Below are 18,798 nucleotides of genomic sequence, written 5' to 3'. Positions count from 1 at the left end.
ATTGCCATGATGAAGTGGAACTTGCCGGCAAAGCCCCTCCCTCCCTACCAGTCTCCATACAAAAAAAAAAAACCTTAAACCAGGGGCAAGAACACTTTCCAGCCCCCTTATCGCTTTTGTCGTTTTAATGGGTCAGCAGTGTGTCTCCGGAGAGGGTAAGTAAGACAATGCTTTCAGTCTAAGAGTGTTGCTTTTAAAACTAGTCTGAGTGTGAGGCTTTAATCTGAAAGTGCTTGACGGGCTTTAAAAGTACTCTTATTTATTATAATTAATAGCAGAGACTGGGCAGAAGAAAATGTGACAAGTATTGTGACCTTTAAAGGCCATCCCTAAGTCCCTATTTATTCTCGAGAGCTCAACCTTATCTACCTGCCGGCGAAACGAGTCAATAATCACACACCCGATACCCGGTACCGGTCTCTATAATGAAGTCATTACACCTTGTGTCGAACAGCAGGCCGACTCCGAGTCTTCTGTGAGAGACTACAAAGAGCAGGGAAGAATAATGGGAAGAGCCGACAGACAGGCCGACCCAAAACCATATAAAAATAGAATTTCGGAAGAGTCGGAGTCGGAGGAGGAGGAGGAGGAACATCTGTCAAACCGCTGAGTCAACCACCAGAAGAGTCAGAAGAGTGGTGGTGGTGGAAGGAGGCTACCACTTCAGTCCGCCGAGAGACATAAATTTAGTATTCCCTAAAATGAATTGCAATTAATTTTATTTAAATCAATAAAAATACAGTTTTTTTTTTCACAGTCACAGGCCATATAAGGAAAAACAAATATAAATTTATAGTTGACATTTTAGAGTTTTGTTTTTGGTGCTTTTGTGGCTTAAGTGTTTTAATTTATGGCTGGAGGATAATTTTATAACTGGTGCATCTGGTGCTACTAAATATCCTTGAATTCTCTCATCCAGAAGTCCTTTTTTCTGGATAAAAGTATGCGCAAACAGCTCGAATGCTCCTTTAATCGCCTCACGTTTTCCTCGGGGCCAAGTGCTTAGCTATTGAGTTTACTATAAAGTGCAACATGCGGCAAGGACCAAACTTGTTGTCGGCACGTGAAGTTTTATGCAGCACTTATAGCTTATATAACTATAGTTGAAGATGGCGAAACAAAAGGGGGGCGGGTGTGAGAAGGAGCTTCGGCCACCATGACCAGCATTCTGGAACGTGAACTATTAGAAAATGTTTACTGGTCTTGACCCGAACCAGAGCCAACTTCTTCCAAATGAGATTTAAATATTTTATACACGATTTTCGATTACGTTCTCTTCTGATGGGTATTCTGTGTTGGTTTTTTTTTAGTTATAAGGCGGCATTCGTTGAACTCTCAATCTCAATCAGTCTCAGCCTCCACCTCAGCTTCAAAACATGATAAATTAATGCTGCCCAAAATTATTAAACAAAAAACCAGTTTCAGAATATCTTTTAGGCCTTAATGACTCAATAAATGTGGACAACACTGGCCAAAGCTTGGGAAGAAATAGAATATCTCTGTGGAGATATAGATATTTATTGAAAAGTTATTCGCATTCTTTCAACTTTAAACGGGGATTCAAACGAGTCAATTATATATCATTCAGATTTATCTGGCGGATTATGGGGCTGCATATGGTTAAAATATGATTACATTATTGGTATTTGTTTAAACATGAAATATGCATATGAATGGCAGCAATTCACAATTGCCAGAGTCCTGGATATTCCGGCAATATTCACTATGAATACAGGGCATTAATATGCAAATTATAAATAACAGCAATAATAACAATGCACCATCAGAGACGAACAAAATGTTCAAAAAAAAAAAAAAATGGAAGCAATTGAAATCGAACCCAAGCGAGATAAATAATAAAGGCACAAAGAACATGTGCGAATATTATGGCAAATAAATTACAAATTTGTTGTTGCCTGAAAAATTGAAAAATAATATTTGCGACTGTTTTAAAAAAAATATTTGTGTTGAAGGAGTCGAACGCCTGACTACCCTGGTTCATGTCTTGACTAGTGTAATCTCTGATTGGTTTGGACAAAGGATATGAAAAGATTTCCAGAATTTCCAGAATGATATTTTAACCGAAGTACCCCCTGTTCTCCATGTACCGCTGCTACCCTAGCTTCTCCCAATAAAAAACTTTAAGCCTTGTGTTCACAACCGTGCATAAATTTATTTAATAAATGTATTTTAATCCCTGTTTTCACACTTTTTCTCCAGTTGTTTAATTAGTTAGTTACCTCTGCCGTGCTTCCCATAGTTGCCTTGATCGTTTCCAGCGCAACAAGGACGCTCATAGTAAAAATTCCAGGTGTTCTCGTAGTCAGCTGCTGTCTCGCTTACACTGCAGCAGGACAACAGCACCAGGACGACCGGTGAAAGCAGGAGCGCCAACATGATTGGGGGCCGTTAGCGAGCGAGAGAGAGAGAGTGTGGTATGGTCTCTCCCCCCCAAAACCTCAATTGGATTACAAGGAGAGCGAACAGGAGCGGCGATTGCTTGTTGATTTTATTATTGTTTTTGCCTCAAAAAAAGCCGGGACGTTTTTTCCAATTTCGAATAACTGTTAACACATTTAACTTGTATTATTTTTACACACTTTTGCGGCAATTGCAATGGAATTGATTTCACTGGCAAATGGATTTTAAAATAAACTTCTTTCCGCGGGCAATTTATAACAGCTCCCGGGCGCTCCTCTTTTTTTTATGTTTTTTTGAGGAGGCAGCGGCAGTGCCAATTCCGTTTGGATTAATTATGTATGAGATGCGTTGGGGTGTGGGGCGTAATGCATTTTCCCAGTTCTGTGCAAGTGCATGTGCGAGCGTTTCAATTCGATTTCAACGCATTTAGCCATCGACAATTGGTCGCAAAGCATGTGCAGGCAAAGATAAAGGCAAGAGAAACTGGTTATGCCCACGCAAAAGGGAAAAATGGGCTGGAAAACGAAACAAAGAGCTCCAAACAAAAAGTGCTTGGAGTGGAAGGGGAGCAGCTCCACAAGTGAGCAGTTCAGCGGGAGCGGAAGCGGCGGCGGCGGGGCAGGTAAACAAACTCGGACTTTAAACAATTGCAGTACTGGGCTGCCTTTGTTTCACAATTAATAAATGATTGATCTGCAGATACTTTGCTACATGAAGTTTAAACTGCTGGCTTCGCGGATTTGGACACACACCCAAGTAGGCACACACACAGAACCAGAGATACACACTTGAGTTGTTGTTTGGAGTTTGGGGGAATGTTGGCTATTTTCGCAGAAAACTGTATGAACCGACACACACCAATTGGGTTTTATGCTTCTTTATAATAACTAAAAGGCATTATAGATCACAGATGAGATAACCGCACGCGAACAAAAGAACTATTAAACTGCCGAGGAATTTCGAGCGGAAACAAACTTGTTATTTTATTGTTTTATTTTTAACACTACTTTTGAACACTACTTTTTAAAATCCCACAGTGACCCCAAAACTAAAAGCATGCCTGGTCACACTGATTTTTAAATGTACGATCGATTTTAGGCAGCAGTTAGGTTGAGTAGATATATGAGAATATTAGGATAGCATGATTATTCAAAAACCATTTACTTTAAACTAGATTTATTTAACATTTTCCAAACTATTTTGCACGCAAGTTGATGGTATCGAGTGTTGCAGTGATCGGTGATCTTTGGTTATCGAGTGGCCCTTTCGATAGCAACTTCATCTTGCCAGTGCTGCCAAGTAATATTTTTGAATGTATTGGGCGCGTAACCATAATATGCCTTTATTATAGTTTTAAATATAATTTGAAGCTTTTTTTATTTAATTTTTTCTTAACTCCTTAGGATATCTACCAGAAAGCCTTTATTTTCTGGTTTCGGAGCAAAGCTTGTTATTTCTGCTCAGAAAGTTGACATTGCGAAATGACGGTTGCTTGTCGCAAATTTCCAATTTCACCGCAAACTCGTGCGGAAGCTCGGAATTTGATTTTTATTGTTTTAGGCAACGACAATTTTGGCAATAAGCAAACATTTGCTAAGCCAGGCAAACAAACGCAATAGAGGAGCGGATCCAGGTATGCGGATACGGGGACAGGCTTGCATCTGGAGGATGCCTTTGGGCGGCAATTAAACACAGTTTGACAGTCTCTCCCTGGCATTTGAGTGTCTGCTTGGCAAAATATTTAATTAAAAAGCAAGTCGGTTATGTTTCTCGTCTCCTTGATATTTGCAATTGTCAGAGGGGAGGGGTGAAGTTAGAGGTGTGCGTGGTAGTGTGTGTGCGTTTTGTATCCTTTTTCATTGTCTATCTGGCCTCTCCTGTCTCGCTCTGGCATCTCTTTTTGCCTGCTAATGAGTTTTCGCAACATCCTACCTCGTTACCCCCCTTTCCCCGAGCAGAGCACTTGCATCATGATACTGTTGAAAATTTTTGACACATGTTGAACACACTCACACACACATACTCCACACATACTCTCTCCCCCGATCCTTCGTAGTTGCTTTGATGTTGGTTGCCATTTTTCGGGGTTTTTTTCTTTTTTTTTTGGGGATAGCCTTTCAAGTGCAGTAGCGAAAATGTTGCCATTGTCATTTGTTTTCGCAAACGTTTCTTTCACACAATGTCAACTTTCAACAAAGGACTTTAATTAAGTCCTTAATGACAGCTTAATTTAGCGCACTTTGCACAACGCGTATGCCCCAACACGTACACAAACAAAGGCGACACACACATACTAAGGACATTCGCCAGGAAGGCACACACTTGCTGTCTCGCTCTCGAGCTGATAAGGACGATTAGGGAGAGTTGGGTTTAGGTTTCTTGCTCACATGACTTGGAGCTTAATATCAGCTAGATGGTCAGGAAAATGTTTTTTATTTAAAAACCTCCTTATTATCCTTTTTAAGTAAGCCTCTTTGGTAATTACAATTTCATTTTAATTCGCCAAGTCCATCAATAATAGGAGTAAAGTAGGGAAGATAGCGTGGGAAGGTCCTTAAATAGCTTTTTGATTATGCCAAATAAAACATGAAAAGTTGTCTCACCAAACATTGTTGGTCGCTCAACTTGTCAGCGGCCAGCAACTTTCCATGCATTATATAAAAAGTTGGCCAAATAACCAGCAGAGACTACAACATACAACAACTGGGGAAAAGCGATAAAAACCATTTGTTGTGGATGTCCTGTACTGTTATTTGTTGTTTTGGATGCCTTTCGTCCTTTGTTGGGCTGGTAGTAGGACTCTAGTTGTTGTTCTTGCTTCAAGTTGGCTTACTCAAGTTACTTACAAAGATTTCAATGCACTTTCTTCCTACCAACTAGTTCGCGCAGAAAGCCATGAAAAAAAAGGATGGAAAGGAAAGCCAGGACCTCAACTGACCAGCAAGCAAAACAACAAGTACAGTGGATAATAGATATTACGTATTTTTGTAAAATATACCAATAATAATACTATTAAAGCTTATTATTTTAATTTTTGTTAATAAAAACAGGGATATTTCACCTTTCTTTTTTCATTTGAATTGCATGGTTTAAGGACCTTGTCTCTCTCCTAGAGGCTTCACTGTAGAAAACCAGGAGTTGCGGCAAGAACAAGAACGATTTGACTTCTGGAAACTGCCAGAGCAAGCAAATGGCACTAAATATTAAGTTTGCCGTTGGAACTTGACCAGAAAAAGTAAACTACGACGAAAACTTGCTCGGCCAGGACTAATGAAAGCTTTCTGCAAGTGTGAGACTGTCTATGTATGTGTTACTATGTGTGTGTGAAGGCTAAAAGTTTTTGCCTTTTGGCTCGACCACAGAATTTCTCATGAGTTGGCGCTGCGGCTGCGACTGCGACTCCGGCTGGGGCTGCACTTGTTTCAAGTTCAATTAATTTTAAGTGCGGCAGCAATTGTGTTGCACATTGTTGTTCTTGTACTCTCGTTTGTTTACTACAATGTGTGTGTTTGTTTTAGGTACTTGGAGGCCCCTTTCTGGGCCTGGTTTTTTCCTAGTTTCTGTAAGGATTCAACTTTGGCCTGACATGCAATGTCAGCGCCTGTGTTTATGCTATAAATAATGCAGCATATTTTGCATAATGACAAGTTATCGCACACAAACATAATGGCATGTATTTGTATTGCTGGATGACGTCAGGATGATTGCAGGATATAGAACATTTATTTTCTGAATCCTCTGTTACTCTAAAACTGAAAAAAGTAAAAACCTTAGAAGCTATGATGTTTTGATTTTAACCACCTTTCATTTTGGCTTTGACCCTTAGAACCAGCTCTGCAGGACTAACAGTCTAAACAGGACTGGTGCTGCAGCAGTCAGCTTGTGGCAGTGTGTCTGGGATTAGTGTCACAACGGTTAGACAGATGGAACTGCAACTCGGGCAACGGAGCGATAACAACAAAAGTCGCAAAACAAGCGGCGAAAGAGCCAGATAAACAAATCTTGTCTAGCCAGAAAGAGGGTCGGAGCTGGGAGCTGGTAGCTGGGATATAAGGGTTAGCAGAGACAGACTTCAGACTACAGTCAGGAAGTTGGCTTGGCAGCTTCAAAGTCTAACTCGTCGGCAAACAAAACTTGCCGGCACTTTTTGCCATCACTTCTCGCAGCGCGCAGTTGTACTGTGTCTTCTCCCTACTCCATGTGCATAATTAAAAAAGCATTTTGGACGCCAGCGAGACGCCAGAGGTTCAACTACTTTCGGATTTATATTGTGTCACTCAATGCGGCTGCGAATGCGAAATGCAAATGCGAATGCAGCAGACGGTGCAAAATTCGTTGCATTTGGAATTAAAGGAACAAAGCGATAAAAAAAAGGAGTCATAGCCACCGCTAGTCGCTTTTCCAGGAGCCTTTTGAAAGCGTGCAACAGACTAGAAGAAGTGCTCACCAAACTAGGGACAAAATTAAGCGCTTTAAAGTGTTGCCACACCTCTCTGTGAATGCACTCGCAAAATAACTTACTAACAGTACAAAAAGGACGTCGACGAAAGGACATGTATTAATTACTTAAAAACCAATAAAAAAAATGAACCTTTTCAAGTGCAAAAGCATGTCACTTGCCATTTTCTGTAAAGTAAAATATATAAAATAAAAAAAAGGAGTATAATTTTATCGCTTAGCTACGTTGAAACCGCAGCAAAGTTGAGTTTTCTGATGGGTCAGAAGCCACAGTTTCCAGCCGCATGTCAGCAAAGTCTGGGAAATCTGGCTCAAAGTTTTCCTTATCCCACCAGCATCACCACCACCACTCGATGTCAACTCTTTTGCCGGGGTTTTCCTCATCCTTTCAGGTGACATCAGGTGCAGAACCACACAACAATTAACAGACTTTCGGCTGGGAGAGTTGCCTGCCTTTTGATTTCGAACAGCATTCACAGCAAACAGATTCTGTTCTTTTATACGCACTATAGGCATAACTCGGGTCGTTGGGGAACAATTTTAATTCCGACTGTCAGGCGGAAACATCACAAAGCCCTGTCGATGGCACACACTATGGAGATATATGAATCTTCATGCCCATGTCCAGTTATGGATAAAAAAATGTTTCAGATTGCCACTCGTTTGTCAGAGGATTTTTCGTTATTTTTTTTGCGTATTTGTTAGAGAGTGACCTCAGGATCTGAGGGAGGGGGAAGAGGAAAATGTGCTTGTCAAGATCCGGATAATTGAATTTCAAAAGTTGCAACTGGCGAGGCAGAAACCGGAGTAGGAATCAGAAAACAGCAACAACTGGAAAATGTGGGATTAATAATTTATCAATGTCGCAAGTTTATTGAAATAGATTTCCGCCCTTGTGAGACATTTGCATTTCCTGCTTCCGTTCAGCAGCCATTGTTGTTTGTTTGGGTTTTCGTCGAGTGCACTGCATGTGCAGTAGTTGCATTTATGCAAATATGTATGCTCGGAATATTGCAACATGCATACTTAAGTTTATTACATTTTCCTCCTCATCTCCAGAAGAAACACGCTCTCATACTCGGCCCTCACACTGACTAGTCCCTAATTGATTGAGATGAATCTGATGCACGTCCTACATACTCTTTCCCAGCTTCCTGCTTCCGGCTTCCAGCTCCCTGCTCCTAATCCCTCCTCCTAAGCCCACTTCATTTTCATTATGTCAGATTAGAGCAAAAGTTAAATATTTCCGAGAAGAAGCAGCCAGCAGAGATGCATATTTGTATTAGCCAAGAATTGAATATAGTTTTGCATATTTGATATGCTCTCAAAGAGATAACTGACCAACCGACCGACCAGACCAGGAACATCACATCCCACCCCTCATTAGCAAAAAGTCTGAAAATTATGAAATGACTTTGCATACTTATGAGGGGCGGACGGCAGTCGGCAGTCGGCGGAGGGGCATAACATTTCCTTTCAGACTTGGCATTATTAATTGCACAAACACAAATACAAAGTACAAACAGATTCCGACTCAGACGAGCAGGCAATCTGCCACTTCTGCCATTTCTGCCGCTTCTGTGGCGGCTGTTATTGTTACCGTTAGACGGCGGCGGCGGCCACTCCCCCTCAATGGCTCCTGCCTGATTGCGCCTTTGTACAAACAAAGGATTGCTCCTTTGTTGCCATTAAGTAAGTAGGCTTACTAAGTTGCAGCAACTGCCGTCGAAGCAGTTAGCTCTTTGTTCAAAATTAAGCGCATTAAAATTGGTTCATTGTGGGGGAGTATCAGTGGAAAATCAGTGGACGGTGGAAGCGGAAACGGAAACGCCGATTCTAAAAACTAAAATTCCAAAAGTATTAGGTTTCTTTAAATTATTATTTTATAAGTGAGGAACTTATAATCTTCAAGATGTTTAAGATAGACAAGTGCCAAGTTATTCTCATATACTATCCTGTTTCCAACTATTTTTTAAATCCTATAAATATATATCCTAAAAAATATATGTACTCCTCTACTTAGCTTATCACCGAAGAACTAAACAAAGTATTCCCAGCATATTTTGTTAAAATGCAATCTTAAACGCTGGTGCGTGCTTAGAGTGCTTGGTTGCACTACTCTGAGTACCAATGCTTTGCACTGCTTTCGAGGAAATGCACTCTCCAAAGTCAAGTGCAAATAAGCAGGTGAGTAGAAGAGGATACAGGTTATGGGGTGGGTGTTGGTCGTTGGTAGTTGGGTTGGAAATGCATTGCACGTTAAGTATTATCAATTTGCAGCTAACATCGCCTGATTGCCGAACAGCACACAAAAGGTGGCCATGGCTAAGTCCTGGAAAAAGGGAACACAACTCCCTGGGAAGGACACACTTGGTCCAATTGGCCACTTCAGTTTCCGTTTGCCAGGAGCTTTTTTATGGCTCATTGCATTCGCATATATAGGGAACGTCTGTTTGTTCAGTTCTTTTTCTGTTGTGCTGTGCATTTTTCATACAATTCCAGCTTCCAAATAAGCTTTGAGAAAAATAGTATTCCCTTTTCTAATATGATTATACTAATATTTTTGCGAAAATTAAATATTAAAAAGTATATACTTCAACTTTATTATTAAAAAATGTATTATACCTGATCCCAATTTCAAATATTTAAATATAAACATATTCTTGTAGTGTATTTTTGGCTTCAAGTTGAAGTTCGAGCTCGGGTTTCCAGCTTTTCTGACTTTTCCGGCAGGCAAGGCCACTTGGGAACGTATATCCACATGCCACATGCCACATGCAATTGACGTGCTAAGTAACTGTGTCTATTCCACCGATCTCCCCGCCACTTACTCCTTCTCACTGTATGTATATCCTGTACGTGTCTCTGGCTCATTTGCCTTTGCCTCTTTGCTACTCTAATTTTGCAATGCCATAGTAGCATCTAGGAAAAGGACTAGGACTTCTTCCCCTTTCTCAGTTGTCTTTCAAACGAAAAGACATATGCACTTGTCTGAATTTGGAGTGTGGAGTGTTGGGTATCCCTGTGTCCCTGTATCTGTGTGTTTTGTTTGCTTTGGTGTTGATTCCCAAAAGTATTTTGTATTTTTCATTGTTGGCTGGCTTGTTCTTGCCTAACAATTTCCATCAAACTGTCTGTGTCCCTGTCGCCTTCCGCACTTTCTCTCCAGCGCCTTTCTCTGGCTTTTGTTTAATGGGAGACCGTGTATGTTTGATATCAGAAAACAACTTTTTTTGGAATAAGAGTGGTCCTTCAGTTTCGGTTGAAGTGTTCTCCGAACAAAAAAAATAAAATTATCAAGTGGTACTTACATTTTTCTATATTGATTTTTTAATTATTTTAACCAAAACGATTATTAGGGTTTTTAAAAAAATTCAAAAATATATATACTATAGAATCTTGTATCTATCAGTAGGAACATTTTCCTGAATGTGTCCTATACCGTCACCGATCTGTTCTCATTACGAACTATGCATAATTATGAGGAAGAACCGAAATCAAAATAATTATTATTTTGGCCCAGCCTGGAGCATTTTCAAAGTTCAAATTGAAATCCAGCCCGGGTCCGCTTTGAAGTGCGACGGCAAGGCCCGAGGAACTGGGTAAAAGTTTTTCTCTCGCTTGTTTCTACCGGAAATTTCAGGCCGCCGGGCATAGCTCAAATGACTCATTAAATTCCTCTTTTTTTTGTGTATTTTTTTTTTTTAGCCATGTCTACCGGCTTTATATATTTTTATTTTTGGGGGGAATTTTCCGAAACACTTTTCTTTATGCAAAAATTTTCACTCCGCTTCGCTTTCAATTTGTTTCTCTACACAGGACAGATGCCAGCGACAATTTACAGGACTTTATTGGTAGGATGGGGCAAGGAGTATGGAAAACCGTTGGCACAGGGTCAGGGATTGGGGCAGCCAGGGGTTAGGACTGGGCTGGGGTTTAGGTGGGTACTGTGTGGTCCAGGGACTCCGTGCCATAATAAAACGCTCACTAACACAATTAAGCGGGCTTTGCTGGGGAAAAATGAGTGTTAAGCAAACATGACAAGGCTTTTAAGTTTATGGAGCTACCCAGAAAGGCCCCCCACTTCCCAGTTTCGCTTTTTCCGGGAGAAAACTGCTGCACTTACTGTCACTTTTCATATGCAAAGCGGTGTATGTCTGCCGTTAATTTAATAACATGTAACATTTTGCCAGGATCAGGGCTAGGGTTGGGCCAGCAAAGTGCCCAATTAGAGGGCGGAGTTTGAGACGGGGTCTAGGTCTGGAAAGCTCCTGGCTGATTTTTTCACAGTCACTGCATTTTGCAATAAATATCCAAAATCGCAATTGCCAAACTCACACAAGCCGGCACACACATGACTGCCAACGATTTGGCAAGCATTTTTTGGCTTTTGCGGAAGTTTGGCGAAAAATCGTTGACAAGCGACAAAACACTTGACAGCGTCAGCAGCAAAAAAAATGGAGATAAAGAAAGGTGGCCAGGACGAGAGAGCCAAGAATGGAGTTCAAGTTGCACTTCCAACAAATAAAATCACAGCGTCCAAAACACTAAGAAAACAAAAAAAAAATATGTTATTGCTAGACAGAAGATAAACAAGTTGACAAAGTTAAAGGTTTACTAAAGTTTTTTCTTTTTAATTTATAAAATATAAAGAAATATCTGGCAGAGAGATAAATAAATTAGCAATAAATCCACACTTTTATTTATTTTAAAATCTCATCAGGTCCTGTACAATCCGATTTGGGACAGGGTATCCGAAAGGATCGAAGGATTTTGTGGTGCAAGCAAACCTGTGAGTGGAAAAAGTGAAAAAGTGGCCATGGCTGGCGGATGGTAGATGGTAAATAAAAAGCAAACAACAAAAATGTGTAAATGTGCAATCAAATGAAAGAAAACCAATAATCGAAAAATGCCAATGCAGGGAAAAAGAAAGAGAGGAGAGCCTGGGAATTATTGGATCCAATAGATGCTACAGGAGGGCGGGGATAAAGGTGCACCTGCCGATGGGGTATGGGTATCAGAGAGTGGGAGGCTGGCACAACGGAAAATGCACTAAATAAAACATGAAATTGCGAAAAAATTCGACCATGTGAGCGGCACAAGGATGTCAGGTGTCCTCCCCCTTGATCCTTACTTCGCGCAAGGAATTTGCAGCTATAAATTGTTGTCGTAGGAATGAAAATGGGGAAAGTGTACTCCTATACTCCGTATACTCCTATAGACGTTAGCCCCCAGTCTCGTGGGAATAATTGTGCAAACAATAAATCAACTTGAGCAGCAGCGGCAAGTGGCAAACAAAAGGATTTTTTCAATTTGCGAATAAGCAACAAACTCAAGCACAAACACAACACCACAAACACAAAATAAATGATAATAGCCCCGGCGAACTATTGTTTGTTGTGAAGTGTTTTGCGGCAACCGGAAGCCGCAAGCTAAAATGTCAAAATGCTAAATATTAATCATCATTATTTCAATCAACATTTATTAACATGGACTTTGCATTAGCACATAATGTATTTTTGACCTTTTGTCATTCTACTCCAGCGAAGGATGATGTTTTTGGTGTGAGGATAAATGGTTATATCTTTTATGCATCCTTCTACCCACACACACACAAACTCACAGACAAATATAGAGAAGCAGAGACCACATTTTCAATTTAGCCACAAGGGTCAAAAGCAAAAGGAGCCAAGAAGGAGGCACAAAGGCCATGGCCCCATCCGTTTGTCTTTGCGGCTTGTCCATGAAAATTTGTGACTGCACTTGAAGAAATAAGGAGCTCATATAGATTTTGATGTATATAATAAATACATAAGAATTTTATATCTAACTCTTTTTTAGTATTTTTTTAAGTAATATAATTTGTATTTTTCCTCTGTTGTTTATATATTAAATAAAAGAATTACTTAACATATTTTATTGTGTATCCATGTGTACATCTCCCCTTTGGCATTCGCTGGAAAAGTCAGCCCCTAAATGCTATCCCATCCACCCAAAAAAAGCCCAACCCCAAAAGAACCCAAGCCCCCAAAACCATTCCAGAGTCATTTCAAACTCGATTTCAGTCATTTGTCTTTTGTCATATTAATAATTCCCTTTTATTATTGCCACCATGATAATAAGCTGTCTGCTATGACCGTTCCACTCGAACATCCCCAGCATCCTGAACATTTTCCATTATCCTTCCCCCAGGTCCCTCCGACTTTTATAATTTTCCATCGCAGCAAAAAGGTGCGCGTTCACCTTTTTTGCTCCGCTCATTAATAATAATATAAGGGAACAGTCCGGGGGGATGTGTACCCTTGCCCACTTGGGATCTGTTCGAGGAGATGCATTGTCCACTGAAACAAAAACCCCATCCCCAGGGTCCTCTAACCCTTTTATTCCAGACATTATAATTTTTTTTAGAGGATTTGAACATTCAATTTTGGCCAAAATGTAAGTAATAAATCAATTGCAAGTCAATCATTTTTTTTGTGATGGAAATCGAGTGTATTTTGTTCAGTGAATGGCCCTTCATTTGGCCTCTTTAAGTCATTAATTTTCATCTGTTGTTCTTGGCTTGGCTCTGAGCTGTGTGCATCCCTCTTATTTTTTGCAGGCAAATCATCTTAAGTATTTCTCGTTGCGGTTCGCTTTGTAATAGATCATTAATAAGAGGTCGAAAAAAATTCCACAAATGCCGGGCCAAAGTAATATTAATGCAGTCAAGTGAGTTATTTACTAATTTGATAGATAACCGCAAAACTTCTGAATCGTAGAAGTGGTTGCTGGTGAAACTTTTAACGTAACTTTCATTGTTCAATTACGAGTGGTGAGTGGTGTATGGTGGAGTGGTGCGAAGTGTGTGTGTGGTGCTGATGCTTGTGCTGGAGTGTGTGTGGTGCTCACACAAAAACAAAGGTGGAACTTGAAGTTGTCAGCTTGTTAAGAGGAGTTTTCTGCCTTCCATTCGAGCTGGGGCCAAAGACAAAAAGTGCTTTCTGAACAACAAAATCTCAACAAAATGAGAAAATGCGAAAGTTGTGACTGAAGGAGTGGTGTCTGCACGAGTGTGTGTATGGTGTGTTTGTGATTCGATTAGCTGTGGGGCTAGCACAAGTTGGCTTCATTTAAATCAAAACCAAAAACCACAGAATATCAAGTGCCTGGCAAGAAACGAACCTAACTTGATTTGCAATTATTATTGTTTAACAAGAAGCATAAGCTGACACTTATCCCAACTCACATACCCATCCCACACACACACACACACACTCCTTCTAAGCTGTTGTTGTTTATGCTAGAAGCCCATTGTGAAAGGCAAAAAGGAAAATTTTCAAATATTTGAGAATTTTCATCTCCATCTTCTGGGCTACACACAATTGTTGCTTTTACAGGATAATGTTGGAAGTGCGGGAAGCATAAATCCAATGACAGAGCCAGACCAATGTCATCTTATTTTAGGCAAATGATAAATTGACAAATTTATTTGGGTCACAGCCAGGGCACATTCATCATCATTTGCAGGAGGATTTCCATCGGGCCACTGGGAAATTGAAAATTTCGTCCTTACGTTTACGAATTTCTTGTTATTTAGTTTTTTTTCGTATTCTTAGGATGTCGGTTGTTGGACCCTCCACTCATAATGGAGTTGATTCTAAACAACAACAACTGACACTCTTGCCTAATGCTAATGCAGTTATAATGAGCTCTAAGCCAATTGGATTGGATGGTCCCAGATTTGGGTTGAGGTTGAGTCAAAGTCGAAGTCAAAGTCGGGAGACGCTTCGGACATTTGCATAATTAAAATTGATGTTCATGTTGCCAGTACACAGTCTACTTGTACACAGGACCTACGAAAGGACCTGCCCGACTGCCTGCCTATCTTGGCCATTGTTTATTTATAATCCCAGCAACTAGTGCGCTGATTGAGTTGCCCAAGTTGAGGAGCGCATAAATTTGCATTATAGATCGACACACAACAATCGATGGGCCAAATGAAAGCCATATTACACTATTACAAAAATGTATAATGTAATTAAATGATATAATTAAACATTTTTCCTCAATATTTTCATTTAGTTTATAGCTTATTCTATTACTTAATCTTTTTAAAAACTTTTCACTTGCGTAACCTTTTAACAAAAGTATATTTTTCTGTGTATATCTGACCTACTGCACATCTGCATGCAACATTCGTGTTGCAATTTCTTTTTGCATAATGCAGGATACTGTTCAACTCTTGCCCAGGTAGCAGTTGCTTCCCCCCATCAGTAGGTCAAAAGTGAATACGAGATACCCTTTATTTTTTTGCTGAAAACTCACCTGGAGATAGTTCCTCGGTCATTGCCAGAACTTGTGAAATCAGAGTAAGGCAACTGCCGAGCAGTAACCAGAGTACCTTGTTCATTGTGGGCACACTTTTTGCACTGAGTGTAAGTTCTAGTTCCAAATTGGATCTGGAATGGTTAAGAATGAAAAATACAAGTACATGAATAAATAATTTGTTTTTGTAGCACGAAGATAGTTAGAAACGGTTTGAGGAGTCTCGGTAAACTATTAATCAATATTAGAGAAGCTTCCATTGAATTTGGCTAAAAGTAATTGTTTTGCTAATCAAGGGGAATCCAGAGAGCTGGCTTATACTTCTGGCCAGCTCAATTTGCCAGGAAAATCGTTAAGATATCCAACATCGGCAGGCCATATTTTCAGTGACTGTGACGTACATTATTCACCGGGTGCTCGCGCCGCAAAGTATGCAACGTCATGCGGTGTGGCAGTGTGATGAGAACGAGGATGACTGGGGACTCAATTGGGAAAGGCGGGGGGGAGTAGCAGCATATTGTACATAGCCTCTCCGAAGGCGATGCCTCCGATTGGGGGGCGCGCCCTGAGCCACACGTCAAACACATTCATCACGAGTGCCAGAGTGACAGATGGCAAATGCGCCGACGGCCTCGTTTGTCCGCCGGACCCAGACCCAGATCCGTACCCAGCCCAGCTCCTGGAGTCCTTGGTCCAGTTTGTCCATGACAACGACAGCGGCCAACTGGCAATGGGCAACAAGCAACGGGCCGGGCAACGGGCAAGGGCAAAAAAGGACGAATGGAAATTTTTCCAATTATTGCCGCCAGCGGCTTTCTCGTCATCAACACAAAAAGGAGCATTTAACGCTTTAAAGTGTGACAGAGCTCATATTTCATTCATTTCGGACTGAGATTCGGTTCTGGGATTCATCATCAATATCTAATTGCAAAATTTTTGAGTGACGCCTCCGCGCCAGTTGATCAAAAACTCATTCTGTCATCCGCATGTGGACACGGATCCAATAAAGCTTGAGACCGTAACGGAAAGCCATACCTATATATATTCTAAGTAGTGCAATATGTAATGTGGTCACATCTGGGCCTGACATGATTTTGGCATTAAAACGAAAGTCATTTTTGGGCGGATCCTGCGAAGGACCTTTCATCGTGGCTTATTTTCCATGTATCCAACTTCCATGTATATTTTTTTGGCAAATTTCACTTTTATTTTAGACTGACAGCAGCTGCTGAATAATTACTTATATGGAAAGCCCGCGGAAAGGGTATTGGGTTTCAAGTACAGTGCGGTATGTAAGGTTAGAAACTAGGAGGACATCTATAAACCTTTTAAAATATTTAAAAGTGGTTAGTTATCTGTCAGCCATCTTGACCAATGTTCAGCCATGGCCACGAAACTCAATCAATTTTAAAGGAATATGTATGCCTTTGTTATTTCATTCTTTCCAGCTGAATTATCGCCGCGAAACGGACTGTAAATAGGCACCATATGCTAGCATATGACCCAAGACAGGGCTCAGTGGCTCACATCAACACTTTCAATTTCAAAAGGAAACTTTTGGGCCACCGACCGCACACCCACACACCCACACACCCAAACACACACATACTTGCACTTGGGGCTTAAGCTCAAGGGGGTGAGTAGGTGGGGCAGGGATTGGCAAGGTTTTACGAGGTCCTGTTAACCGCGGGTATTTACACTAAGTCTAATGAAATGTTTAACAAGCACTTTGCTCTGCGCAAATCCCAATGACCCATAATATTAGCATAAAATCACTTGGCCCAGTGGAAAACGGAGGAAGGACCTGCACCTACACACCCACACCTAACACACCCACTAAACCCTAGCCCCCGAAACCTCTCCATAAATAAGTAGTTTCGCTGTGTGTGTGTGTGTGTAACTACTTGCTAGTCAGCCTGCGTGGCTTGACACGCTCTAAGGGAAAATGCGGGCCTCAGCTCGGCAAAATTTTCATTTAAATTGCACACTTTAAAAGTTGTTTCCCAGGGAGAACCCAGCCTGGCCCGGGGAAAGGCTTAACAAAGCACTGACTCTGGCCTACGCCTTTCTCTATGGTATATATGTACATATATATTTTGCCATTACGTTGCATATAAATTTTTATGTTGGTCCATACTTTATTTGTTTCTGGCCGCCGTTTGGTTTCGGCCTTCTTCCACATTTTACCAACCAAACTGCCCTCCTCTCACTCCAGCAACCAAAAATAAATTACATTAAAATTCTAAGCCATCAGCCAGCGAGCTTTGGAAATTTATATTCCACATTATCCGAAGCTTGCCGCAAAACTCTATTTTCTGGCGGGTTAAGTGTGGGGATACCGGGCCTCGGTAGTCCTGGCAAAAGTTGTAAAGTATCATTCGAGTCAATTAGTTCATTTGCAGAATTTCATTTCGGTTCGAGGGAATTTGGATGAGTTTCATTAAGTTTTCAAACACATTTTTGAGCGAAAGTGGTTGAGAAAAATTAGATTGTTTCCATGACCACTGGGGTCTTGAAATATTAGTTGAAATATTAGATTTGTTGGATTAATTATGTTGAAAAGGAAAGGTTTTTTTAGGGTTGGCATAAAGAATAAATGTGCAAAATATAAGTTAAAATCTTATTAATAGATTTGAGAATTTATTTTATATTATAAAGTCAAGAATTTATATTTCAAACTGTTTTTAGTTCAGATTATGCTTCTAACTTTGAGACCTTAAATATCCTTAAATTATTTTAAAATATATTTTTAAGTTCTAAGTCTATTTTTAGATCCTGATTTCCTGCATCACCAGCCTAACCCAAGAATATCCTTAGCTCCGTTTGCTCTGGTATGCCGTTATTCCTACATATTTACATACATGTGTTTGTATACACACATACACACTCAAACAATGACATACTCATGGGCAAGGAATCGAAAGGATATTGAATAAAATCAACAAAGCCATTTCAAAACACACACTTACCTATTTTATTTAGACCCGTTGTTTAATAATATTTTTTTAAATCATGGATTTTGTCGTTTAGTTTGTGTTTTGAGAGGATTTGAAAAAATGTAAACACACTTTGGGATGGTAAGTACACACAAACACGCGAAAAGGAACACGGGCAGATGCAAGTAGTTATCCTGATTATTCGGGCTTATTTGTTGTTTTTGTAACACTCACAACCATGGCTCACTACTCAGACGCTTATTTCTTAAATTTAATGAATATTTTTAACGTTTTTAATCGGAAAAACAACAAAAATGCACCAGAAATTAACAGACGCTCGAAAATTGCTGACAAAACGGAGCAGACAACTCTCGCTCTCTCTGTTGCTCTCTCTCCGGGCGTGTTTCCTTGCCGTTTCGTTTCCAAAGAGAGAGCCAGTGTGTGGCAGCTGTTCGAGTCCTGCTGGGCCAGGACCTTTACGGGGTCCTCTTCGAACTGTCAAAGTGACAGCTGAGTGTGGAAAGAGCGCAGGCGTGTTCTCGTTCCATTGTCATTTCGTTCCGAGGACCATGTGGTCCTGGGACCATTTTGGCAAGGGTTGCTAATCCACCTCCCCGCTCCTCTCTACCGCCACTTCATTCCAACTTTCTCCGAGCTGAGAGCCATCGACAATTAC

General features: G+C 40.6%; 1 protein-coding gene across 4 annotated transcripts in view; it reads right to left on the bottom strand.

The window, feature by feature from the left end:
- Nucleotides 1-18,530, bottom strand: part of LOC6496442 (semaphorin-2A) — a 31,765-nt gene extending 13,235 nt beyond the window's left edge. Inside the window, exons 1-2 of one of the 4 annotated variants that reach the window (XM_014908343.3) lie at nt 18,156-18,530; nt 15,187-15,320 (exon numbers count right to left, since the gene is read on the bottom strand). In XM_014908343.3, the coding sequence (XP_014763829.1) occupies nt 15,187-15,271 (85 nt within the window). In that variant the 5' untranslated portion in view covers nt 15,272-15,320; nt 18,156-18,530. Of the gene's footprint in view, nt 1-2,240; nt 2,698-3,209; nt 3,474-15,186; nt 15,321-18,155 lie in introns of those variants that run through there. The other 3 variants (XM_044715693.1, XM_014908345.3, XM_001960884.4) reach the window with 3 other exon arrangements.
- Nucleotides 18,531-18,798: the final 268 nt, after the last annotated feature.

The sequence above is a fragment of the Drosophila ananassae genome, chromosome 3L (genome assembly GCF_017639315.1).
Source record: "Drosophila ananassae strain 14024-0371.13 chromosome 3L, ASM1763931v2, whole genome shotgun sequence".
Taxonomy (NCBI): Eukaryota; Metazoa; Arthropoda; class Insecta; order Diptera; family Drosophilidae; genus Drosophila; species Drosophila ananassae.
The sequence above is the reverse complement of the archived record's forward strand: the minus strand, read 5'-3'. Positions and strand labels throughout refer to the sequence as shown.